Source organism: Coregonus lavaretus (assembly GCF_964263955.1).
Source record: "Coregonus lavaretus genome assembly, chromosome: 4".
NCBI classification, from domain to species: Eukaryota; Metazoa; Chordata; class Actinopteri; order Salmoniformes; family Salmonidae; genus Coregonus; species Coregonus lavaretus.
This window is the reverse complement of record NC_139991.1, coordinates 66,581,996-66,607,844: the sequence shown is the minus strand read 5'-3', so window position 1 is coordinate 66,607,844 and position 25,849 is coordinate 66,581,996. Positions and strand designations below refer to the sequence as shown.

General features: G+C 43.1%; 5 protein-coding genes across 5 annotated transcripts; 1 reads left to right on the top strand and 4 right to left on the bottom strand.

Moving 5' to 3' along the window:
- Positions 1-189: 189 nt before the first annotated feature.
- LOC311127520 (uncharacterized protein) lies at positions 190-11,606 on the bottom strand. Its single transcript, XM_084159342.1, has 25 exons — positions 11,451-11,606; positions 11,158-11,251; positions 10,477-10,535; positions 10,247-10,394; positions 9,766-9,915; positions 9,583-9,669; positions 7,976-8,101; positions 7,600-7,720; positions 7,375-7,451; positions 6,386-6,475; positions 5,909-6,095; positions 5,594-5,670; positions 5,359-5,487; positions 3,987-4,217; positions 3,779-3,818; positions 3,463-3,588; positions 3,182-3,341; positions 2,964-3,053; positions 2,834-2,883; positions 2,559-2,689; positions 2,335-2,407; positions 2,080-2,178; positions 1,860-1,962; positions 1,093-1,240; positions 190-658 (listed from the first exon to the last, which is right to left on the bottom strand). The coding sequence occupies exons 2-25, from the start codon at positions 11,227-11,229 to the stop codon at positions 581-583; spliced, it is 2,652 nt and encodes an 883-aa protein (XP_084015468.1). The 5' UTR covers positions 11,230-11,251; positions 11,451-11,606; the 3' UTR covers positions 190-580.
- Positions 11,607-11,909: 303 nt separating this feature from the next.
- Positions 11,910-14,169, bottom strand: surf6 (surfeit 6). The gene is made up of 4 exons (XM_084159711.1): positions 13,804-14,169; positions 13,370-13,600; positions 13,115-13,197; positions 11,910-12,962 (listed from the first exon to the last, which is right to left on the bottom strand). Exons 1-4 carry the CDS (start codon positions 13,892-13,894, stop codon positions 12,261-12,263), a joined length of 1,107 nt encoding a protein of 368 aa, XP_084015837.1. The 5' UTR covers positions 13,895-14,169; the 3' UTR covers positions 11,910-12,260.
- Positions 14,170-14,223: 54 nt separating this feature from the next.
- Positions 14,224-22,026, top strand: surf1 (SURF1 cytochrome c oxidase assembly factor). The gene is made up of 9 exons (XM_084160496.1): positions 14,224-14,361; positions 14,518-14,584; positions 14,704-14,831; positions 14,919-15,001; positions 16,633-16,824; positions 20,308-20,380; positions 20,465-20,627; positions 20,859-20,940; positions 21,089-22,026. The coding sequence occupies exons 1-9, from the start codon at positions 14,299-14,301 to the stop codon at positions 21,150-21,152; spliced, it is 915 nt and encodes a 304-aa protein (XP_084016622.1). The 5' UTR covers positions 14,224-14,298; the 3' UTR covers positions 21,153-22,026.
- Positions 22,027-22,480: 454 nt separating this feature from the next.
- Positions 22,481-25,822, bottom strand: LOC311128381 (large ribosomal subunit protein eL8-like). The gene is made up of 7 exons (XM_084160497.1): positions 24,857-25,822; positions 24,492-24,641; positions 24,061-24,201; positions 23,777-23,856; positions 23,386-23,516; positions 23,072-23,141; positions 22,481-22,747 (listed from the first exon to the last, which is right to left on the bottom strand). The coding sequence occupies exons 5-7, from the start codon at positions 23,481-23,483 to the stop codon at positions 22,643-22,645; spliced, it is 273 nt and encodes a 90-aa protein (XP_084016623.1). The 5' UTR covers positions 23,484-23,516; positions 23,777-23,856; positions 24,061-24,201; positions 24,492-24,641; positions 24,857-25,822; the 3' UTR covers positions 22,481-22,642.
- Positions 23,587-25,804, bottom strand: LOC311127519 (large ribosomal subunit protein eL8; the record flags this gene model as incomplete). The annotated part of the gene is made up of 6 exons (XM_084159341.1): positions 23,587-23,592; positions 23,777-23,856; positions 24,061-24,201; positions 24,492-24,641; positions 24,857-24,977; positions 25,796-25,804. The coding sequence occupies 6 exons, from the start codon at positions 25,802-25,804 to the stop codon at positions 23,587-23,589; spliced, it is 507 nt and encodes a 168-aa protein (XP_084015467.1).
- Positions 25,823-25,849: the final 27 nt, after the last annotated feature.

The following is a 25,849-nucleotide window of genomic DNA, read 5'->3' as shown; positions in this document are numbered from 1 at the left end:
CATGCAGCTGTCTGAGTTTGAATGATTCAAAATAATGTATTGCAGTATTTAGTATTACGAAAATGTATTGCAGTATTTGTTAGCATTACTAAAATAATGTATTGCATTATTTGTTAGCATTGTGTTGAGCAACTTAATCTTCATGTATGTTCTGTAATGTGTGTCTTGAGAACAAATGACAAAAAAACATGCATATAAATGACTTAATTCACCTGGAATCCTATACAGAGGGGTAGTAGAAACATAAGGCAAAGCTAGCGTTGGCTTTAACTAGCAAAAAGCTACCAAAGACAGAGAGTAACAGTTGTTCTAGATGGGAAACACCACCAAGGATGAGGTCTCATGGCCAAGACAGTGGGTTCTTCTTCACTTGTGCTGTGATCCGCTATCCTTTAATAAAAGACGCTTACAGCACACAATGATCCCAGCAATGTCCATTCATTTGATCCCAGAAGTATATAAATATTAAATCATCTGGGTCAGTTAGCTTCACCCAGTTCCCCAAAGGCGTGAATTATTAATAGTCCCGTTGATCCTTTAGACTGCCTCTCAGTGATGGTTTGTCAGTGGCCACTTCCTGTTACGAACCAGTCGACACGTCTGGAAATGCGGCTGTGATTTTCTGCCTCAGGCTGGACATCGAGATCAGGATGGCCTCCTGTGGATTACACATGGGATGGATCAAAGAAACAAAATAGACCAGTCAGATTGAACTCCCAGCCGATATGACATTAAGGGCCCAAGTTTTTCCTTTACCATGTAGGGCACCTGTCAAACTCATTCCACGGAAGGCTGAGTGTCTGCGGGTTTTCGCTCCACCCATGTACTTCATTGATGAATTAAGGTCACTAATTAGTAAGGAACTCCCCTACCTGGTTGTCTAAGTCTTAAATTAAACGAAAAAACTGAAACCTGCAGACACTCGGCCCTCTGTGGAATGAGTTTGACACCCCTGATGTAAGGAAACCATGTTCCATTGTCAGTGTCTTTCCTGGTCAGGGAATAACTCAGTGACCTACAGCAGACATGTGAACGACAGTTTGCGATCCTCTGTCTTCCCCTGCTACACACTCCTCTTTGTTCCCCACTCACCTCTGTGCGGATGGTCCTGCTGCCCTGGTTGGGGCAGGTGTTGAGGTACAGGTCAAACAGGACACTGGGGTCCGTCACCTCCAGGTTCTGATCAGCGTCCACACTGGCCTCCAAGCCCTGCAGACCACCAAACACAACCAACATGTGCCTGGAGAGTGGGGGAGAGTGAGAGTGGGGGGGAGAAAAAGTGGGGGGGAGAGAGTGAGAGAGGGGGGGAGTGAGAGAGGGGGGGAGAGAGAGTGAGAGAGGGGGGGAGAGAGAGTGAGAGAGGGGGGGGAGAGAGAGTGAGAGAGGGGGGGAGAGAGGGGGAGAGAGAAACAGAACAAAGTTTTAGGCCATATATCATCTCGGTAACCCAGAATTAAAGTCTTGCTTAATTGGTCAGCTGCTCGATTCTGGGTCCATACATGTTAAGAGCAGGGATGAAGAGATGCTAGAACGAGGAGCGGAACCAGAACGAGGAGCTCCACCCCCTCTCTCTTTGCAAGTTACATACAAGCCTATGGGCCAAATGTCCCCTCTTCTGAAATTCGAAAAATGCCAACACCTGCGAAATTGTGATATGTCCAAATAACCAGTGATGAAAAACCCAAACACCAGAACTACTGCTGCTCGTTAACCCACGCACCATTATTTCCTGACAGATTCTACGGTACCAGTTATGTTTACCATATAAAACAAAGAAAAGTTATAGTAATATATGTAAACAGGTCTTCCACCAGACCTTCTTGCATTTTGTAGTTCTCGCCCTCATACTCTGAACTTACTTGAATGGAGAAAGAGAGGTTTTGTCAACATCTCCGCCTTTATCAGATGTTCCAATGGTCAGATCATAGCCCTCTTTATGTGGACACTCAGTGAACACATTACCTGCAATCCAATCAACACTTGGTAAGGTGAGACTCGTCAAATTGAATGAAAATCTCAACCTCACGAAATTGAAAAGAATGTCTCCAGTTGTGGAGGATATGTAAAGAATACACCTACTTAGACTGGAGGCCAGGCGAACACTGTAGCCCCAGTACAGACCTCCCTCTGTTCGTGGCTTGTGAGGCGCCACCACCACCCCTTTGTGTAGTCTACCATCTGTGTAAACACACACACAAAATATTGTGCAACTATGAGGGCGGCATCATATTTGTAAGTAAATAACTGAAACGTACTTCTCTGAAGCTCCTATTCATGGAATCAAAGATCAGTTTCAGTGGAACAACTGAGTTGGATGTACAGATGTAGACCTACCTTTATTCTGGGTTTTGTTCATATGGACAGTGACTCTGAGACCCGACTGTAGCTGCTTATCTATCTGTACCTCCTAAAAGTAGCAGAAAAAGACATCAGTCCTCTACCACGTCCTGCTCCTGTTGGGGTTCAATATAAGCACACAGCTTTCTCGGTCCGTTGACCTATGGTTCTTCTTATGGCACATTACCGTACTTTATCACCATATCGAGACATCTGCTCACCTTCCACATTCCACAGTTGACCAAGGAGCCTTTTCCTGGTTTGCTGGGCCGATCGAGGACCACTCCCTCCCGGTACTCACACTCATCATCCTTCCTCATGTGGTGAGGGCTGTCCAGAGGGTTGAGCAAGCCTGGGTGGGGAGGCACCAACACATAGTTAGGGCCAATTATGGCTGTACTAGAACATTCGTTATAATGTTTACACTATGACATATGTTAATTATATGGTTGGGAAAACCAGGAATGGAGATTGAGTTATACAGCTACTCACTCACCGGCATACTGTAAATCTTTATGCATTGGGAAGAATGATTTGCGCAGGTACCTTGGAAAATAACACAAAAGGAAGAGGATTAACACGGCAGCTGCATTTGACAGTCTGTTATAAGTCAATGCAGTACTTACTGTGGGCATTCCAAGAACTGGAGTATTCTAGCCAGTTGAATGCAGGCTTGACCCTTCTTGCCGACACCATTGAATTCTCCGTCAACAGTCCTGTGAAATAAAACAACATTGTGGATCAGTATCATTATACTGCCACTGTCAAGACCTAATATCTACAACAGCATCAAACTATTAAAGACATGAGTCTAAAATAAGATGCATAGAAACAGAGGTCTTACTTGACATCCTCGTCTTGTTCGTCAAATACGATGATCTCGTCGACACAGAACACGACGCAGGCTCTGGCTATCTGTCCAGCCAGGTACGTACGGAGTTCTGTAGACTGGGCATTGTCCAGGACAGAACCAGGCAGGGCCACACTCACTGTGTACGACCGTCCTAGGGTTACAGATACTGGAGTCAAAATCATACATTATTTTATTGTAATGTGTTTTTGTTTTTTTAAGATAGTGGGACCATAGTGGAATAACCAGTGGGGTGAAAACCTAATCAATATTACCTGATCGGTTTTCCCTCTGACTCTGTTGCATTGCTGCCTCAGTCTTCTTCTCCTCCTCCTCTTCCTTCTGCTTGTCAAGTTGTTGAATTAGCTTGGATTCTTTGATTTGCTTCTTGACCTCTTTTCCTATTATTCAAGAAAAAACATGGATTCACAAATCAAATAGTAGGAAAGGAAGTCAACTGAATGCATCTAATCGAAATGTGTATTCCGCATTTAAAAGTGCGCATGTCACGATATCCAATAATCCTCAACCATAGCGATTAACTAGGCACATTTTTCACAAGAAAGAAAATGTAGGATTAAGGATATTTACGTTCCGCTTTCCATTTCTTCCAATCTACTCTCTCCTCGCCCTGTAAAACAATAACATACACACCACGTTAGTTAGCATTATGCTAGCTAGCGAACCGATGTAAAATGGTTATCGTAAAAGTACATCAAATTTCAAGATTATGTGTCTGACACGAATTGCCTTTTTTACACATCAAAAGATAGCGTGAGAAGTCCCCAGTTTAAAATACCTGCGAAGAGGACAATTTGGGCTTTTTCGATGCAACGCTGTCCGTCATCTTTCCCTGCAACCAACACGTGAAAACAACCACTGACATATACTTCCGGTTCACGTAATTCGTTTTAAAAATAAAAGTCCTCGACCATCCTTTATCAACCATGATCGCTCTGAACATGTAATGTACACAAACCTGGTAAGTGTAGTAATTATTTAATAAAAAGCAGTCCTCATTCAAAGCTAGCTGCTCAAATTTTTTTTAATTTGACAAGAACATCAGCATACAGTATTATGCAAATAATCATACATTGGGACTATTTTTCTTCAAGGAGTAGACCACCAGTTGATGATAAAAAAATCATGAAAAGATTGAAAGACATCAAATACAGTGATGTCTACCAAAGAAGACCGCAAATTCAATGTGCAACTTTCCCTTGGTCTCATTTTAAAATGTGCATGACTGTCAATCAGAGCAGTTATACAAAATTAATAAAATCAACATTAATGCGCTAAAATTATAGTGCACTCTGCATGGTGATCACATCCATGGAGGACGGATTGATTACTGTAAGCGGTTGATTACTACCGTATCAGGACAGGTTTGAACAAAAAATGTAAAGCAGCCAACTAGAACAATCAGAACTGGGAGTGTGTGACTGACTACGCAGAATTGTAGCTATACACCGAGTGTACAAAACATTAGGAACACCTGCTCTTTCCATGACAGACTGACCAGATGAATCCAGGTGAAAGCTATGACCATCCACTTCAATCAGTGTAGATGAAGGGGAGGAGACAGGTTAAAGAAGGATTTTTAAGCATTGAGACATCGATTGTGTATGTGTGCCATTCAGAGGGTTAATGGGCAAGACAAAATATTTAAGTGCCTTTATTTGGGTTATGGTAGTAAATGCCAGGTGAACCGGTTTGTGTCAAGAACTGCAACACTGCTGGGTTTTTCACGCTCAACAGTTTCCCGGGTGTATCAAGAATGGTCCACCACCCGACGGACATCCAGCCAAATTGACAACTGTGGGAAGCGTTGGTGTCAACATGTGCCAGCATCCCAGTGGAACGCTTTGGATAAGAGTCCATGTAGAGTCCATGCCCCAACGAATTGAGGCTGTTCTGAGGGCAAAAATGGGTGAAACTCAATATTAGGAAGGTGTTCCTAATGTTTTGTACACTCAGTGTACATTGACAAAGGAAAACATCCCTTATAACTTGCTCCTATGGAGGTCTATTCCTACAGTGCTACAGTGTAAATAAATCCATAGGTGCTGAATATGGCTCGGTTCAACTGAGAACACCTGATTTGAGCTAGGCTGGATAAAGGCAAAACAGGAAGGGTTGTCTGTGTGCTTTCTTCATTTTCCATCCCTCCACTTTCTGAGGATATCCTCGGCAGCGTTCAACGTCGAGTCCTCCTTGACGAAGCAGAACCGAACGTAGTTTTCAAAGTCCTTGCGGTGCTCAGGGCTGTAGAAAGCCGAGACAGGGATAGTGGCCAAACCCTGCATTATGAAGAACACATAGGTCAGGATTACATTATGCATCATCCATATCATGTCAACATGTGTTCAATATTTAGTTCAACCTAAACCTCTCCCCTCTTATTACCTTCTCTTTAATGAGCCACTTGACAAATCTGTAGTCATGAGCTTCACCCTGAGTGCTTGGATCATTCAAGTCAACCTCTTTGGAAAAAACCATAACATCCAGACAAAAACAGTTATGAAATATCAAGCAACATTCATCCATTACTTCATATGCCCATATTAAGCAAGACAAATTTGATGAAGAAGCTGAAACATTGTTACAGTCACACAAACGGATCCATGAAAAACACACATTGCAACACTCACAAACAGATAAACGACATTGTAACACAACCAGATACAAGCAAACACACTTTACTGGTACACTAATACTCACTGAGAGAGGAGATGTCTGCGATCATGAAGTAGCCTCCCTCAGGCAGAATGGGCTGCAGGCCAACACTCTCCAGACAGGTGGCCAGCTTCTTCCTCTTGTGATGCAGCCTCTCAGGCAGCTGCAGGAAGTAGCTCTCTGGCGTCCCAAACTGCTCGTACTCTCTCTGGAAACCTTGGGCCACCGCCTCCTGAGATGGTGCAAGTGTGAACGACCCACCCAAAGCATGAGCTGGAGGATGTTAACTTTCAGAGGTAAAACAACGATTCAATTTCAGATAAGATTCAGACAGACTGAATTTAAAGACAACTGTAGTCAATTTAAAAGTTGTGGGCAAGACATACAGCATGCTCACCTTCCTCATTCAATAGGCAAGAGTAAGTAGAGTAAATAAGTCAGAAAGTTAGAGTAAGGGTGAGGTCATATGTCTTTATACACCAACAGTAGTGGTTTAGAAAGCATCATAAATCAATTGTTAACCTGAGCGGCAGTGGCACAGTGGTACACAGAGTTCTGATGGACGGTCTTCAGGTGCTTTAGAATGTGCCCTGCTCCAATAGCCCAGCCAACCTGAAACACAAGCATCATTTCATTACACCCAATATGGATCAGATATGTCTTAGTCAATACGCACAATATGGATCAGATATGTCTTAGTCAATACGCACAATATGGATCATATATGTCTTAGTCAATACACACAATACGGATCAGATGTCTTAGTCAATACACCCAACATGGATCAGATATGTCTTAGTCAATACACCCAACATGGATCAGATCTGTCTTAGTCAATACACACAATATGGATCAGATATGTCTCAGTCAATACGCACAAAATGGATCATATATGTCTTAGTCAATACGCACAATATGGATCATATATGTCTTAGTCAATACACACAATACGGATCAGATGTCTTAGTCAATACACCCAACATGGATCAGATATGTCTTAGTCAATACACCCAACATGGATCAGATCTGTCTTAGTCAATACACACAATATGGATCAGATATGTCTCAGTCAATACGCACAAAATGGATCAGATATGTCTTAGTCAATACACACAATATGGATCAGATATGTCTTAGTCAATACACACAATATGGATCATATATGTCTTAGTCAATACACACAATATGGATCAGATATGTCTTAGTCAATACACCCAACATGGATCAGATATGTCTTAGTCAATACACACAATATGGATCAGATATGTCTCAGTCAATACGCACAAAATGGATCAGATATGTCTTAGTCAATACACACAATATGGATCAGATATGTCTTAGTCAATACACACAATATGGATCAGATATGTCTTAGTCAATACACACAATATGGATCAGATATGTCTCAGTCAATTCAATACACACAATATGGATTGCATAGATTGTATATGACACTGTGCCTCAAAACTTTATCATAGTTTGTGTTCATAGTATTTCAGTGGATTACCTACCTTCCACCCTGTAGCACTGAAGCTCTTTCCTCCGCTTCCTATCGTGACAGTCCGCTCCCACATCCCAGGAAGACTGGCTTGAATGAAAACACAGTCAAAATAAGATTTAGCGGATTTAGTTGTATCAGGGCATTATTACCATACTGTTACAACCGTTGACCATGGTTATTACATCATGCTATAGAAACTGTGCTGCTTGTCTCTATTGAATCAACTGTACCTCACCTATCTTCACATGCTTGGCACCATCATAAGTCAGCCACTCGTACACCTCGTCACTGATACACACCACATCATGCCTTATACACAGGTCTGCAATCACCTGGAGCTCCTCCCTCTTATACACCTATGTGACAAAGATGAGATGTGGGAGGTGAGAAAAGTCAGTGATGTAGGGTGCCATTTTCATGGTGCAGAAGACCACAAATCTCAGAAGTTTCTAATTAAATTGCACTGCCAGATTATAACGTGGTTTACGGTATTTTTGCACAGATCTGTGCTCTTTTGCACCACGAGAATGTCACCCGCAATGTGAAATGGATGGATAGCCCAAGGATAACATTGAAACAAGTCTATCTCACCATACAGTGGGGTGTCTCACCTTGCCTAATGGATTGTTGGGAGTGTTGATGACGATGGCTTTGGTGCGTGGGTTGAATTTACTGGCCAACTCCTCAGACGATAGGAGCCAGTCTGCACTAGTCAGGGCCTTGCCCCCCTCCACTCTCTAGGACCACACAACACAGCCTCAGCTTTATGTTATCTGGACTTTTCTCTAAATCAGTGAGTATGGTTACATGCACACAATAATGCGATTATTGTAGATAGATTTATATAATAGTTTGATTAAAATGTTTACATGGACACATCTGAAATCAGGCTACCTGATGGCACTTTGATAAATGCAGAAAATCAGCAATCAAAATAAACGTTCTACCACAGCGACCATGTTATTTTTTGGAAGCATATTTGATTCTGAGTTCGGACATACACTACATGGCCAAAGGTATGTGGCCACCCAAGTGAGTGGATTAGGCTATTTCAGCCCCACCCGTTGCTGACAGGTGTATAAAATCGAGCACACAGCCATGCAATCTCCATAGACAAACATTGGCAGTAGAATGGCCTTACTGAAGAGCTTAGTGACTTTCAATGTGGCACCGTCATAGGATGCCACCTTTCTTACAAGTCAGTTTGTCAGATTTCTGTCCTGCTAGAGCTGCCCCAGTTAACTGTAAGTGCTGTTATTGTAAAAGTGGAAATGCCTAGGAGCAACAACGGCTCAGCCATGAAGTGGTAGGCCACACAAGCTCACAGAATGGGACCGCCGAGTGCTGAAGCGCGAGGGTGCGTAAAAAAATATTCTGCCATCGGTTGCAACACTCACTTCCGAGTTCCAAACTGCCTCTGGAAGCAACGTCAGCACAATAACTGTTCATCGGGAGCTTCATCAAATGGGTTTCCATGGCCAAGCAGCCACACACAAGCCTAACAATCCTAAGATGACCATGCGCAATGCCAAGCGCCGGCTGCAGTGGTGTAAAGCTCGCCGCCATTGGGCTCTAGAGTAGTTGAAACGCGTTCTCTGGAGTGATGAATCACGCTTCACCATCTGGCAGTCCGATGGACGAATCTGGGTTTGGCGGATGCCAGGAGAACGCTACCTGCCCGAATGCATAGTGCCAATCGTAAAATTTGGTGGAGGAGAAATAATGGTCTGGGGCTGTTTTTCATGGTTCGGGCTAGGCCCCTTTGTTCCAGTGTATAAAGTTTGTATGTCAAAACTACTTCTAAGACCCAAACATTCAGTTTGTTCCAAACTCACTTCACTCACTCTAAAGAGGGAGGCTCACTCAGCTGGTGTTAGCACATGCGCAGATCAAATACACTGCTGGAACGCCGATTAAGGTGTTTCCGTGTCTTAATAATTCTAAAGATTGCTCAGAAACCAGGTGTTTTAATCGGCATATGCTTACTTCAATTTTGACCTTACACCGATTAAGATAAGCAGAGTAAGGTGTTTACAGGACTATTGCATAATCTGCCTACTGCCATAATCAGTTTAATAATGAATTATTAATGTGCATGTAAACGTTCTCAATGAGCTTTAGGCTAGCACTTACTGTCCCACCAAAGGAAATGTGCCATGAAAGGTATGTAAAAAATCTAATTGTCTGTAAAAACACACACTAAAAACACACTACTCACTGGCCTCAGTGGCACATAGACAGCCTTTCCTCTTGCCATCTTCACCATTGGCTGATAGCAGTCGAAAAAAGGCTCAATAATGATGACCTAGAAGACAGAAGTGACTGACTGATATGAAATGCACAGTAAAAACGAAGTATTGAGTTGCACCCTTTGTCTAGGTGTTGACATAGTCACTGTTACCTCATCGTCTTCATCGACCAGGGCTTGAAAGGTGCAGAAGAGAGCCTGGTAGGCTCCGACAGTGACCAGGATGTCCTCAAAAGCATCAATCTCATGTCCCACGACTCTACCAAAGAACTTGGCCAGGATCGACACAAGAGCGGGATGGCCCTAGGGAAGAACAAAATAAACACATTTTAGCCCTGACTGGCATGCACGTACACACTATAGAAGCGTTAACACACCCACTACCAATATGATCTCATTTGTGGTGCTGGGAGTTACTGCCCCAAAGATCAACATTATAAATAAAATAAATATATCCCACACACGATTTTACCTCTGTGCATTTATTGTGATCGACGTTTCGGTACAATACCTTTTTCAAAACAAAAAGACCATGTCTTGAAAAAAATTATTTTATCGAAACGTCAACCACAATAAATGTGCTCAGGTAAAATCAAGTGTGTGACACACACACACAATTGTGTGTTTTTCTTACGAAAGCGCGTGTGTACTGATGCATTGAGCATCCTCCGTTGACTGCTTTGCAGAAGGCCTCTTGGATGTAGCTTGGAGGGGGGAAGTCAGGAAAGCCCTGGCCTAGATTCACTGCCTTGTAGTCAGCAGCCAGCTGGGTAAAATCAACCCTGTCAGTACAGAACAATTGATAAACAACAATGTATGCTATAAAATGTGGCAAGCACATATGAGATAATTCTGTAAAATTACCATATATTTTTGTCGATTCCCTCGATTCTGCGAGCATGTAGCTGGCGTGACATGATTAACTGAAATTAAATAAATGTTAATTTACATTGTTAAATAGTCAATTGAAATAAGTAGATGATTTCACATTGCTCTTTACAGCATACAATTCCTTATTGTATCATATTATTTAATAGCCACAATCTGCCATTTCAATAGCCTGATCTTGCCACTTTGTTTGGTCACCTGAGGCATGGGGCTGGGGAAACCACTCTCAAATTCATTGACAGATCTATGGCTGCAAGGATTGACAGTCTGACATGCCAGCATTTTGAAGCTATATTGTTTGCTGTGTTCAAAACAACTGGGTAAAATATTTTGACTGGTCATCCAACTCGGAATTCCAAGTCAGGAACTTGGGCCTCTTTCCAGTGGTTCCCAAACTTTTTCAACAGAATTTTGCTCTGCCTGGAGTACCCCTTATGTACACCCTCACGTGCATTTTACCAGTAGGCCTATGTTCTCATCTCAAGTACCCCCAGGGCTCCAAGTAACCCTGGTTGGGAACCACCGTTCTAGAACTCCAACCTGATGATCACTGACGTCATGATTTAATCTCGTTTTTTTCCGAGTTCCCAGTTGTCTTGAAAGCACCAAGAGAATATGTAAAAATGGTTACTAGTTCATATCGGTAGATACCATTACCTTATGATCAAGTTTTACAATGTTTCCTTTCCAACAATTCACAGTCACATTTGCAGTTGCTCTTCTTAGCATGCCAGTGAGGAGTGCAGATTACCTTGAATCAGTTGTCAATTATTACTGTAATGAACCACCCACACAACTCAGACTATGCATTCAATGAATGATTAGCAACAATAAAACTGGTTTACACAAAATAACTCGACCAGTTTCAGTTTGACATTTTCAGCTGGAGGCTAAGCAATTTATCTTACAAAGGTTATCTAAATTCTAGTAAAACATAAATATTGCCTAACCTTGTAACAGAACCAACGTTTGCAATTTTATTGTAACAGAACCAACGTTTGCAATTTTAAAATTGGCAAGTTCGAGGTAGACGTTCGTGTCTTTTACCAATTCGCTGTCGTTGTGCTATTGTGCCGACTGCACTCCTTCAGCTGGGGGAAGAAGTCACGTCTTCCCCCCCCCCGTTTTGATTATAACTTCCTGTATAGGCGGGGCTAAAGATATAAACTCTAGTTTGCGCTTGTAGTTTTAAATAATTTATTTCACCGGTTCTACACTGGCCGATGAACACCGAACGCGCCAATTAAATAATCAACCATCAGTGGCTACCTTTGTGTTTCATTTGTTTATATAAACACCCATTAATAGGCCTATGAATCTATTTATAAGAGAGTCAGTGTTCACCACATATGGCAATAACGTGTTTCCAATGCAATTTGTGTGGTGCTTTCAAATAAATGAATACTGGGCAGGTAACATGGGCATATTTCTTAAATTCGGCAAAACATTGACATTCCATATAGAGAAATCAGATGGCATGTGTCGACCATTGCGACCAACAGAATGAAAAGTAAAACAGCAAGCATTGGTTTGACAGAGCTCTGGTTCTTCAAACCTCGAGGAACCCTGTATTGGGTATATAGGAATGTCTTTGCTCTGTCCAGTGGCTTATAACATAAGTCCGAAACATTACGAATATTATGTGGACACTGGACAAAGCACCATGGCAGGAAAATGCAGTGCAGCTCAATCAAAAAGATGTTCATCATTTAACCAGTCCGTTTTCCACAACCCTCAGCTTGACCCTCCTCCCCATCCCTCTACACCTGAGCCTTCTTCAGGTCTTCAGGCAGCACGCGGCCCCTCTTCCTGGCCCGGTCCTTCTTCTTCTCCACTTTGCCCTTGTTGTTCTTCTGGATGTTCCTGCGCCTCTTGTCCTGTCGCCTCTGCATCTTCTCCACCACTGTCTCGCTGCGCTCCGTCCACTTCTTCTTCCGCTGCGAGCGCATCTTCTCTTTCCTCTTGAGGGAGGCCCTCAGCAGGTCCTCGTCGTCCTTGATCTTCAGGCCCTCTGCCTTGTACAGCACGTTGGTCCACTTCATCTTCTCCTCCTGCACCTTGGCCTTGCCCTCGTCCTTCTCCCGCAGCTCCTCCAGCTTAGCCTTGCGAGCCTCCACGCGCCCCAGCAGCTGCTTGTAGTTTTTGCCCACCAGTGGTGTCAGACCGCCTTTTATCCTGTTCTTCTTCTCCTTCTTCTTCTGCTCTTTGTCCAAGAAGCCACCATCGCCCAGCTCCACCTTGTTGAAGACGATGGCCGTCTCGTCCCGCTTGCCTGCAGCTGGTGCGGTGGGAGGAGGAGGGGCCTCTTCCCTTTTGATCTCAGGCTCATACTCTAGGCCGGCTTTTTCAGCAAGCTTCTTAATGAGGAACTCTTTACGCTTCCTCTTCTTGCGCTCCCTCTCCTGCTTCCGCTTCTCTCGCTTCTTCTGCACCTCCTCAGAGGATGGGTCCTTAGGGGTTCCCTACAGGAAGAAAGGGGGATGTAAGGTTAGTTGTAGGCTATATCAACACACTTATGTGCATTGCCAAGTTATGACAGTCAACTGTGGATTGGTAAAGGGACATTTTACCATATGTAGCCACTGAACAACTCCTTAGATAACCTAATACATACCTGCCCACGAGACTCCTCAATCTTCTCATGAAGTCTCTGCCGTAGAATATCTACCGTGGAGAATTTAGTGCCTGGCTTTCCACCTTCAGGGTGAGAACAAAAGTCAGTGAAGAGTACAAAAATGTCTATGACATGGCTATTATACCATTTATATTGTACCTAGTCAAAAAACAGAAAGAGGAAAAGCAAGTATCACCAAAAGATGTTAGGAAGTTGAGCATAATTCGAGGACTGGACATCAACATATAACTTTACCTTTGGGCTTCTGTTTAGTCTTAACCAATGTCCCATTTGGAACTGTAGCTTTTGAGGCATTCTGTTCTGCTGCACCAGGTGCTTTCTGTGCTGGGGTGATGACAGCCTTCTGGTTATGCTTCAAAGGTGGCTTCTGGTGTTTCGCTAGGTTGCTGTTCCCACGTATCTGTTTGTGATTGGTTTTATTCCTCTTCTTTGGAGGGCCAGCCACACGACCACCTTGAAAAGGGACTTAATTCATGAAGAGATACAACATGTTAGGTTGTACAAGTACAGATGAAAATGCCTTTACATTGGAGGGGTGTTTATTGCTAAGTCGGTGATGCTAGAGGTGTCATGATTAACATCAGCACCCATCTAAAATTTATTGAAAACCATTACCATACAAATTAAAACGTGCAGCTAGCTAATAGATAGAACCTGAAAACATTTACCAAATGGCCTATTTCTTGGTTCTTGCTGTCGAGCACATACTTTACTTGCTAATTTCTGAAGGTAGGAGTCCTTTGAAGCAAGACTTGCCATTTCTACAACAAAAAATGGACAACCACGAATCTGCTAACAAGAAATAGCCACTTGCTAGCTAACGTAAAATCCCTCTTCAAACAGAAAGTGCGAGCAAGATGTTGCAGGTCATCTTTCTGATACTTTAACCAATGGTGAATAAATAACAATTTCACTTATGATGATCAAAATAAAATTGCAGCATTTGCTGTTAAAATGACAACTAAAGACAGACAGCATAAATAGAAGCTAGCTAGCTACAAATGCACGTGTATAGACTGAAACGGGCGTGGCTTAGTGGTGAAGTTGGACCGGATGTAGTTACATCCAACACAACCCCTCCTGCACACAGGACATGTAAGTTATGTAGCCAGTTGCCTTGTCAAATTGACTATCTCGGTGTGTTTTCCATATTTTCAGTAACTATGGGCAGTTTAACATTTATGTTCGCTTGCTCTGCTAAGACCTTGAAGATAATCAAAAACCACGTAAGTTGATATAGCTACTGTCTTACAAGTATTAATATATTAGGAACTAACGTTAACTAGCTAGCTTGTTGTTGCATAAATTCCAGTGACCTACAGTTAGACTGCTGATGTAATGATGTAGTTAAATGTATTTTTTGCATTTATCTTTTTTTTCAGTCACATGCAATTTATTTCAAAAGGACTCTCTTATTGTCACGACTGCCTCTCTTCAAACAATCAGAAGGTAATGTTTAGGACACATTCCTAGCTAGCAAACTAGCCATCTGATTCAATGACATAAGCTTACCATTTCATAACGTTAATTCGTAACGGTTATGGCTCTGACACCTTTCCAAACTTCAGGCAAGTGTATCAACTTTGGTCGACTGTCAAGCTCAACAGCTGCCAGAGCAGCGAAGGGAGAGGACTCCTTCCTCAAATGGCTCCTGCTTCTGATTCCTGTCACTACATTTGGTCTTGGGACATGGCAGGTATGGCTCCATTAAACAGTAGTTCTAATGGAAGTACCTCTAGAATGGATATTCAAAATTATACTGACCTAAGCCACTTCTACTCAGGTGAAACGTCGGGAATGGAAAATGCAGTTGATTGCAGAACTGAGAAGTCTTACCTCTGTGGAACCCATCCCTCTTCCTATTGAGTAAGACATGCACACACAAGTTATCAGACAGATAGTTACACATAATTACGTTGTCTTGACTTTTTAGTTAAGACTGGAAGTGTTTAATTTTCTTGTTATATACAGTGGGGAGAACAAGTATTTGATACACTGCCGATTTTGCAGGTTTTCCTACTTAGAAAGCATGTAGAGGTCTGTAATTTTTATCATAGGTGCACTTCAACTGTGAGAGACAGAATCACATTGTATGATTTTTTAATAATTAATTTGCATTTAATTGCATGACATAAGTATTTGAACACCTACCAACCAGTAAGAATTCCGGCTCTCACAGACCTGTTCGTTTTTCTTTAAGAAGCCCTCCTGTTCTCCACTCATTACCTGTATTAACTGCACCTGTTTGAACTCGTTACCTGTATAAAAGACACCTGTCCACACACTCAATCAAACAGACTCCAACCTCTCCACAATGGCCAAGACCAGAGAGCTGTGTAAGGACATCAGGGATAAAATTGTAGACCTGCACAAAGCTGGGATGGGCTACAGGACAATAGGCAAGCAGCTTGGTGAGAAGGCAACAACTGTTGGCGCAATTATTAGAAAATGGAAGAAGTTCAAGATGACGGTCAATCACCCTCGGTCTGGGGCTCCATGCAAGATCTCACCTCGTGGGGCATCAATGAGAAGGTGAGGGATCAGCCCAGAACTACATGGCAGGACCTGGTCAATGACCTGAAGAGAGCTGGGACCACAGTCTCAAAGAAAACCATTAGTAACACACTACGCCGTCATGGATTAAAATCCTGCAGCGCACGCAAGGTCCCCCTGCTCAAGCCGGCGCATGTCCAGGCCCGTCTGAAGTTTGCCAATGACCATCTGGATGATCCAGAGGAGGAATGGGAGAAGGTCATGTGGTCTGATGAGACAAAAATATAGCTTTTTGGTCTAAACTCCACTCGCCGTGTTTGGAGGAAGAAGAAGGATGAGTACAACCCCAAGAACACCATCCCAACCGTGAAGCATGGAGGTGGAAACATCATTCTTTGGGGATGCTTTTCTGCAAAGGGGACAGGACGACTGCACCGTATTGAGGGGTGGATGGATGGGGCCATGTATCGCGAGATCTTGGCCAACAACCTCCTTCCCTCAGTAAGAGCATTGAAGATGGGTCGTGGCTGGGTCATCCAGCATGACAATGACCCGAAACACACAGCCAGGGCAACTAAGGAGTGGCTCCGTAAGAAGCATCTCAAGGTCCTGGAGTGGCCTAGAAAAATCTTTGGAGGGAGCTGAAAGTCCATATTGCCCAGCGACAGCCCCAAAACCTGAAGGATCTGGAGAAGGTATGGAGTAGTGGGCCAAAATCCCTGCTGCAGTGTGTGCAAACCTGGTCAAGACCTACAGGAAACGTATGATCTCTGTAATTGCAAACAAAGGTTTCTGTACCAAATATTAAGTTCTGCTTTTCTGATGTATCAAATACTTATGTCATGCAATAAAATGCAAATTAATTACTTAAAAATCATACAATGTGATTTTCTGGATTTTTGTTTTAGATTACAGACCTCTACATGCTTTGTAAGTAGGAAAACCTGCAAAATCGGCAGTGTATCAAATACTTGTTCTCCCCACTGTATGTCTTTGCTTCCTAGTCCTCTGGAGTTGAATGATCTGGAGTACAGGAGAGTAAAGGTGCATGGGCACTATGACCACTCCCAGGAGATGTACATCTTACCCCGCTCACCTGTCGACCCAGAGAAAGAGGCAAGGGAAGCAGGCCAGCTGTCATCCAGTGGAGAAACTGGAGCCAATGTCGTTACCCCGTTCTACTGCAGTGACCTAGGGTAAGATAACACTACTCATTACTGTTGCTCTACTGATTCATTCAGTTTAAATATGACAAACTCACCCCATTCAACTGCACCAGGCTGTAAGTGTCCTAACTCGCCCAGTTCCATTTCTACAGTAACTTTTTGTGTTTGTAACTTTTTGTTTCTATCTACAAGCAATCAGAGTGCTGAACATTTGAACTGGACTGACCACCTGCACTGATTCTCCACACTTTAGCACACACACACTCATGCTACACACACATCACAATTGCTGCTACCAGAATGTGTGTACAGTGCATTCGGAAAGTATTCAGACCCCTTGACCCTTTCCACATTTTGTTACGTTACAGGCTTATTCTAAAATTGATTAAATAAATACAAATCCTCATCAATCTACACACATTGCCCCATAATGACAAAGCGAAAACAGGTTTTTAGAAATGTTAGCAAAAAAAAAAAAAAAATGTATTTACGTAAGTATTCAGACCCTTTGCTACAGTGAGGGAAAAAAGTATTTGATCCCCTGCTGATTTTGTACGTTTGCCCACTGACAAAGAAATTATCAGTCTATAATTTTAATTGTAGATTTATTTGAATAGTGAGAGACAGAATAACATCAAAAAAATCCAGAAAAACGCATGTCAAAAATGTTATAAATTGATTTGCAAATAAGTATTTGACCCCCTTTCAATCAGAAAGATTTCTGGCTCCCAGGTGTCTTTTATACAGGTAACGAGCTGAGATTAGGAGCACACTCTTAAAGGGAGTGCTCCTAATCTCAGCTTGTTACCTGTATAAAAGACACCTGTCCACAGAAGCAATCAATCAATCAGATTCCAAACTCTCCACCATGGCCAAGACCAAAGAGTTCTCCAAGGATGTCAGGGACAAGATTGTAGACCTAAACAAGGCTGGAATGGGCTACAAGACCATCGCCAAGCAGCTTGGTGAGAAGGTGACAACAGTTGGTGCGATTATTCGCAAATGGAAGAAACACAAAATAACTGTCAATCTCCCTTGGCCTGCGGCTCCATGCAAGATCTCACCTCGTGGAGTTGCAATGATCATGAGAACGGTAAGGAATCAGCCCAGAACTACACGGGAGGATCTTGTCAATGATCTCAAGGCAGCTGGGACCATAGTCACCAAGAAAACAATTGGTAACACACTACGGCGTGAAGGACTGAAATCCTGCAGCGCCCGCAAGGTCCCCCTGCTCAAGAAAGCACATATCCAGGCCCGTCTGAAGTTTGCCAATGAACATCTGAATGATTCAGAGGAGAACTGGGTGAAAGTGTTGTGGTCAGATGAGATCAAAATGGAGCTCTTTGGCATCAACTCAACTCGCCGTGTTTGGAGGAGGAGGAATGCTGCCTAAGAACACCATCCCCACCGTCAAACATGGAGGTGGAAACATTATGTTTGGGGGTGTTTTTCTGCTAAGGGGACAGGACAACTTCACCGCATCAAAGGGACGATGGACGGGGCCATGTACCGTCAAATCTTGGGTGAGAACCTCCTTCCCTCAGCCAGAGCATTGAAAATGTGTCGTGGATGGGTATTCCAGCATGACGATGACCCAAAATACACGGACAAGGCAACAAAGGAGTGGCTCAAGAAGAAGCACATTAAGGTGCTGGAGTGGCCTAGCCAGTCTCCAGACCTTAATCCCATAGAAAATCTGGGGAGAGAGCTGAAGGTTCGAGTTGCCAAACGTCAGCCTCGAAACCTTAATGACTTGGAGAAGATCTGCAAAGAGGAGTGAGACAAAATCCCCCCTGAGATGTGTGCAAACCTACAAGAAACGTCTGACCTCTGTGATTGCCAACAAGGGTTTTGCCACCAAGTACTAAGTCATGTTTTGCAGAGGGGTCAAATACTTATTTCCCTCATTAAAATGCAAATCAATTTATAACATTTTTGACATTTACATCATTTAGCAGACGCTCTTATCCAGACATGCGTTTTTCTGGATTTTTTTGTTGTTATTCTGTCTCTCACTGTTCAAATAAACCTACCATTAAAATCATAGACTGATAATTTCTTTGTCAGTGGGCAAACGTACAAAATCAGCAGGGGATCAAATACTTTTTTCCCTCACTGTATGAGACTCGAAATTGAGCTCAGGTGCATCCTGTTTCCATTGATCGTCCTTGAGATGTTTCCACAACTTGATTGGAGTCCACCTGTGGTACATTTAATTGATTGGACGTGATTTGGAAAGGCACACACCTGTCTATATAAGGTCCCACAGTTGACAGTGCATGTCAGAGCAAAAACCAAGCCATGAGGTTGAATTTATTGTCCGCAGAGCTCCGAGACAGGATCGTGTCGAGGCACAGATCTGGGGAAGGGTACCAAAACATTTCTGCAGCATTGAAGGTCCCCAAGAACACAGTGGCCTCCTCCATTCTTAAATGGAAGAAGTTTGGAACCACCGAGACTCTTCGTTTAGCTGGCCGCCCGGCCAAACTGAGCAATCGGGGGAGAAGGGCCTTGGTAAGGGAGGTGACCAAGAACCCGATGGTCACTCTGACAGAACTCCAGAGTTCCTCTGTGGAGATGGGAGAACCTTCCAGAAGGACAACCATCTCTGCAGCACTACACCAATCAGGCCTTTATGGTAGAGTGGCCAGACTGAAGCCACTCCTCAGTAAAAGGTACATGACAGCCCGCTTGGAGTTTTCCAAAAGGCACCTACAGGACTCTCAGACCATGAGAAACAAGATTATCTGGTCTGATGAAACCAAGACTGAACTATTTGGCCTAAATGCCAAGCGTCACATCTGGAGGAAATCTGGCACCATCCCTACGGTGAAGCATGGTGGTGGCAGCATCATGCTGTAGGGATGTTTTTCAGCGGCAGGGACTGGGAGACTAGTCAGGATCGAGGGAAAGATGAATGGAGCAAAGTACAGAGAGATCCTTGATGAAAACCTGCTCCAGAGCACTCAGGACCTCAGACTGGGGTGAAGGTTCACCTTCCAACAGGACAACGACCCTAAGCACACAGCCAAGACAACACAGGAGTGGCTTTGAGACAAGTCCCTGAATGTCCTTGAGTGGCCCAGCCAGAGCCCAGACTTGAACTCGATCTAACATCTCTGGATAGACCTGAAAATAGCTGTGCAGCGATGCTCCCCATCCAACCTGACAGCGCTTGAGAGGATCTGCAGAGAAGAATCTGAGAAACTCCCCAAATACAGGTGCAAAGCTTGTAGCGTCATACCCAAGAAGACTTGAGGCTGTAATCGCTGCCAAAGGTGCTTCAACAAAGTACTGAATAAAGGATCTGAATACTTATGTAAATGTGATATTTCTGTTTTTATTTGTAATAAATTTAAAAAACTTTTTGCTTTGTCATTATGGAGTATTGTGTGTAGATTGATGAGGGGGGGGAAATATTTGTATCCATTTTAGAATAAGGCTGTAACGTAACAATGTTAAGAAATTATTGGCTCCTTATACTGACATTCTTTTATATATATTTCACAGGATCACGATCCTTGTAAACAGAGGCTATGTTCCTAGGAAGAAGATCAAGCCAGAAACCAGGATGAAGGGACAGGTAAATCTCCTCCCCCCATTCATTGTCTAATTCAAGACTCAAAGTTGTTATTAATGATGATTCTGTCATGGTGCTGCTTTGTAGGTGGATGACGAGGTTGACCTGGTGGGGGTGGTGAGGCTGACCGAGATCCGCAAACCCTTTGTGCCACAAAACGATGTGGAGCACAACCGCTGGCATTACCGCGACCTGGAGGCAATGGCCAGAGTCACAGGGGCCCAGCAGATCTTCATTGATGCTGACCTGGGTATAGCTCTCAGTATTACCCTATTTAGACAATACACTTTGATTTAAATGCATGGCTATGATGATCAAGCATGATATATCAGAAAATAAGGTATATGAAAGACTGAATGGTGATTAACATTCCCTGTGGCTGAGGTTTGGAATAACGGTAATCCGTTTTTTTAGCCGAAGTGCGTTGGTAGTGTGTGTCATTGAGAATGAATGGAAAGCTAAGGTTTGTTAATGTTCTCAGCCAGCACAATTCCTGGTGGACCTATAGGAGGACAGACCCGAGTCACCCTCAGGAATGAACATATGCAGTACATTATGACGTGGTAAGTTTCATTGTCATTTTTCACATCAATTACTGTCCCTGTTTTTTTTCTTCACTGTGAGCCTCTTTGGTTTAGATTGCATAACTAAAAGTAGAACTAGGATCACTTGAGTTGTATGCATACAATGAGTGCTTCTCTTCCTCTGTAGGTATGGCCTCTGCGCAGCAACCTCTTACATGTGGTATGCCAAGTTCATCAAAAGGATGGTGTAAAACACCCCACAATGGCTTGAGTAGTGTAAATGGATACAATGTTGAAGATGTCATGAATATACCACAGACTGCTCATGGAAGCTGCTGTAGGTACTTAGATGTCTTGGTTTTATTTTGACAAATGTACACTGAACAAAAATAAACCCTACATGAGCTGAAATAAAAGATCCCAGAAATGTTACATATGCACAAAAAGCATTTATCTTATGTTGTGCACAAATTTGTTTAAATCCCTGTTAGTGAGCATTTCTCTTTTGCCAAGATAATCCATCTACTTGACAGGTGTGGCATATCAAGGAGCTGATTAAACAGCATTACACAGGTGCACTTTGTGCTGGTGACAAAAGGCCACTAAAATGTGCAGCTCTGTCACATATGCCTCAAATTGAGGGAGCGTGTAATTGACATGTTGACCGCAGGAATGTCCACCAGAGCTGTTGCCAGAGAATTTAATGTTAATTTCTCTACAATAAGCAGCCTCCAATGTCATTAGAGAACTTCGTAGTATGTACAACCTGCCTCACAACCATGTGTATGGTGGTGTGCTGATGTCAATGTTGTGAACAGTGCCCCATGACGGTGGGTTTATGGTATGGGAAGGCATAAGCTGTTTAAAATATGGCTATTTGAATGCACAAAGATACAGCGACGAGATCCTGAGGGCCATTTAAAGGTATTCGACTAACAGATGCTTATCGGCATTCCCAGTCAACTGAAATCCATAGATTATGGGCCAATGAATTTCAGTTGACCGATTCTCATGAACTGTAACTCTGTAAAAGTGATAATTGTTGCATGTTGAGTCTTTGTTCAGTATTAGTGGAGTTGGATTGTTGTGCATATTTGAAGTATGTAATAAAAATACCCACATGTATCCAGTTGTCAAATCATTCATACGTTATGATTGGGCAGTTTAAATAAGTGTTCTCAGGCCTGAGTTGAGCCACCATTTCGCAGGTAAAGCACACTACACAATGATTCTACATGGGTGTTTCTGGTGGGTAACGCCAACTGTGGCCTTACGTTGGCAAGTGTAATACGCTGAGGAGCACCAGTAGTCGGTTTACATTTAAGTCATTTAGCAGACACTTCTCCAGAGCGACTTAAAGGAGCAATTAGGGTTAAGTGCCTTGCTCAAGGGCACGTCGACAGATTTTTCACCTCGTCGGCTAGGGAATTAGAACCAGCGACCTTTAAGGTTAATGGCACAACGCTCTTAAACACAATCAGAAATATCATACCAATGTTAGAAACATGAGTGATTGGCACCGATATGGAGAGTGTTGCATGGTGTTTTAGATTCAATACACATACAGCAAATGCCCATGCAAAGTGTAGCTGGCATTGATATTTTAAACTCTGGGATGTGATCAGCACAATGATATCCAGTTTCAAAGATTGTAACGTGCAAAACTGTTAAGGGTTATATCTGATGGTACAAATGAAAAAACAACATTTTGGGGGGGACATTTATTTTCATATCAAACAGTTTATCCGAGCTTGGTGGCCAGTTCCTTGGCCTTAGCCTTCTCCAGCTTAGCGATACGGGCTGTGGACTTGGGGCCCATGATACCACCTCCCCAGTGACGACGGATCTAGAAGAGGAAGCACATTGTCATGCATTAATTCAGTAGGGGGGCATGGGTTTTTAATTAAGTCAGTTCAGGGAGACAAAGTAGAAGACAGAGGCAATGTTGTGACGCATGTGCCTTAAGCTAGATCCTCTCAAGTTATGTAAAAGGTTGGTGTAAAGGGTCTTTCAAGCAAATTGCATCAGTTAAGACAGCAAATATTATTTCACGTCTGCAAAAGCCAAATATGAACCCACAAGATAATCCAGCCATCTTCAGGACCCAGAAACATTGTGGCTTGACTACTAGTCAATATTGACAAAACAGCTGATCAGACTGGCCACTCACCTCCTCATATCGGTCATTGTAGTTGGTCTTGATGGCTTCCACCAGCTTGGCAAGGGCACCTTTGTCTTCACTGAAAAGGTAGGAACATGTCATCAGTGCATCGTCAAAGTGCACTTGAGATCCAGGTGAACTGCATGTAAACCTTTGGCTCAGGGTTAAAAAGCTCATAAAGCCACATGGTTGTTCAGTTGAAGAAATTCATACATCATTGCCAAAAGGATTTTTATAGATTTTAAAAAGCTCAACTTCCTAGAGGTAGGCCTCAGTGCATCAACACCACTAAAAAATGTTTTGCTTTGCCACCTGTTACTTACGGGTTAGTCTGTGTGAAGGCGACTGAAGTGCAGGTCTTTCTGTGCACTAGTCTTCCCAGCCTGGCCTTGCCCTTGACAATGCAGTAAGGGACGCCCATCTTGCGACACAGAGCGGGCAGGAAAACCACCAGCTACAGAGGAGACAAGAAAATGACAAGTATGAATATGTATGGTCAAGACATTTCTGGGTGTGCCTTCTCTTCACAACTACAATACAGGGCAGTGATCTTAGCTCAGAATTAAAAAGCTCGTATGTTTTGATCCACATAGAGGATTCAGGTGAAGAAATTCAAGCATCATTGCAAATGACCACATATGCCCACGAGTAGTGATCGAGCCTGCAAAAGCTAACCCATACGGCAAGACACAAATCAAAGGTGAGTGGTCTTACCTCAATAGGGTCCACATCGTGGGCAATGACCACCAGCTGTGCCTTCTTGCTTTCTACCAGAGTGGTGACAGTGTTCACACCTATGGGAAAATTCAACATTGATATCAAACCCACATTCAACCTTGAGTTCTGTTGAAATAGTCAGACAATACTCATGGCTTATGCTCAGGGTTAAAAAGCTCAATAAAACTACATGATTGTTTCAGGTGAAGAAATTCAAACATCATTGCATCAAGGCCAAAGTCAGTCATTTAAAAAAAAGTGCTCAACCCCTCATGGCTCACCTGCACGGAGAACAGGTGGCCTCTTGGTTGGGGTGTCTCCCTTTCCAGCGGCCTTCTGTTCAGCGCGGGCCAGCAGCCTCTGCTTCTTCTCCTGCTTGGTCTCCGGCCTGTACTTGTGGGCCAGCTTGAACAGCTGTGTGGCTGAGAGGGAAATAGAAAATTAGTACATTCATTGGCTCTGGGACACAGCAGAAAACATGATCTGCAACTCAAGATGTATAAAGTTAGAGATCAACAAGGGTAACTTGAGGGTCTTTCAAGTAAGGTGCATCAGTGATCTTGGTGGGATGTCAACATTGCTGTTCAGATAGCAAATATTATTCACATCATTTGCAAAATACCCCACAAGACAATCCATATTCAGGACCCAGAAACAAAACGCTACAAGAATCAACACAGCAGAATTGATAAACGCATGCACTGAGACTTACCGGTCTGACGGTCCAGTGCCTGGGTGAACTGGTTGATCGCAGGGGGGACCTTCAGACGCTTGTACAGGATGGAGCGCTGCCTTTGCAGGCGAATATAGCGGGGCCATTTCACAAAGCGTGTCAGATCACGCTTTGGCTGGATGTCCTGACCTATCAACAAACACAGGAGAATAGTGCATCCAATCAGTACTGTGTAATCAGAAAAGTCAGAAGCCACTATAGTCATGGAAAAAGTGCATCAGCGATCTTGGTGGGTTGTCTGCATTGTTGATAAGATAGCAAATATTCTTTACATCATCTGCACAGGCAAGACAGAACAGTTACTGGAAATCAAATACAAATCCTATCAGGTTCACTTTACTCACCAATGCCATAGTTCTTTGGCCTCTTCTCGAACAGGGGGTTGACCACTTTCTTGGCCTCATGCTTTTTGGCCACAGAAGGGGCTGGTGCCACCTTCTTCCCCTTAGACTTCTTGCCTTTAGGCTGTCAGAAGAAGTAGACTGATCAGCATACATGACACTTTGTTCAAAGAGATTTCCACAATTGTGTGGCTTTAGCTCAGGGTTAATAAGTTCGTGTTTTCAAGCCACATAAAATATTCAGTTTAATAAATTCAAAGATTCATTTCCAAAAACAGAAATAAAGACCGTTCTGTGATTAACTAAAAGTAACATGGAAGCTACTCATCGTGACATGTAAGTTTGCTAACCAACAAACGTTACTGCGAGTTGTGGTTAGTTATGGCTACCTAGTTATCCAAGTTAGCTAACTAGCTATATCACTCGTTAGTTATCAACAGGAATACAAGAGTTCACAAAACATACAATTGACAATTTAATGTCCACCTCTACAGACAACGTCAGTTTCCCTTGTCTATGTGAATTGACTGCGCAGTCAAATGACACCGTAGTTAGCTAAACGGGCTGAAGCGAGGTCAGGCCTACAACTTGGTTGTCCGTTTAGTCTTTTACAACGTACACCACCCGCCACAAGCGCAAAGTCATTTATACGTGCATACACTAATTCAGCAGCACACAAAGTAGTAAGGACACTGAAAACATTAAAATCAAAACACGCTGTACTAGGAGCGTTCCGGTGTGGATTACTTCCACCGGCAGTATCACCGTCAATTCATGAGATCTCCGATAAAAACAAAGAAATATCACACCATACAAAGATCAAATTGATGCTTGGGTTATGTATGCCACAGTACTATAACTTTTTGCAGATATTATAGCTTTAGAGAGAAGATGCTGATGGATGAAAACATCTAGATATTCCCCCAAATGAAATATCCGTACACTCACCATGTTGGATCAGACAGAAAGGAAGAGCCATGGATTGTGGGTAATTTA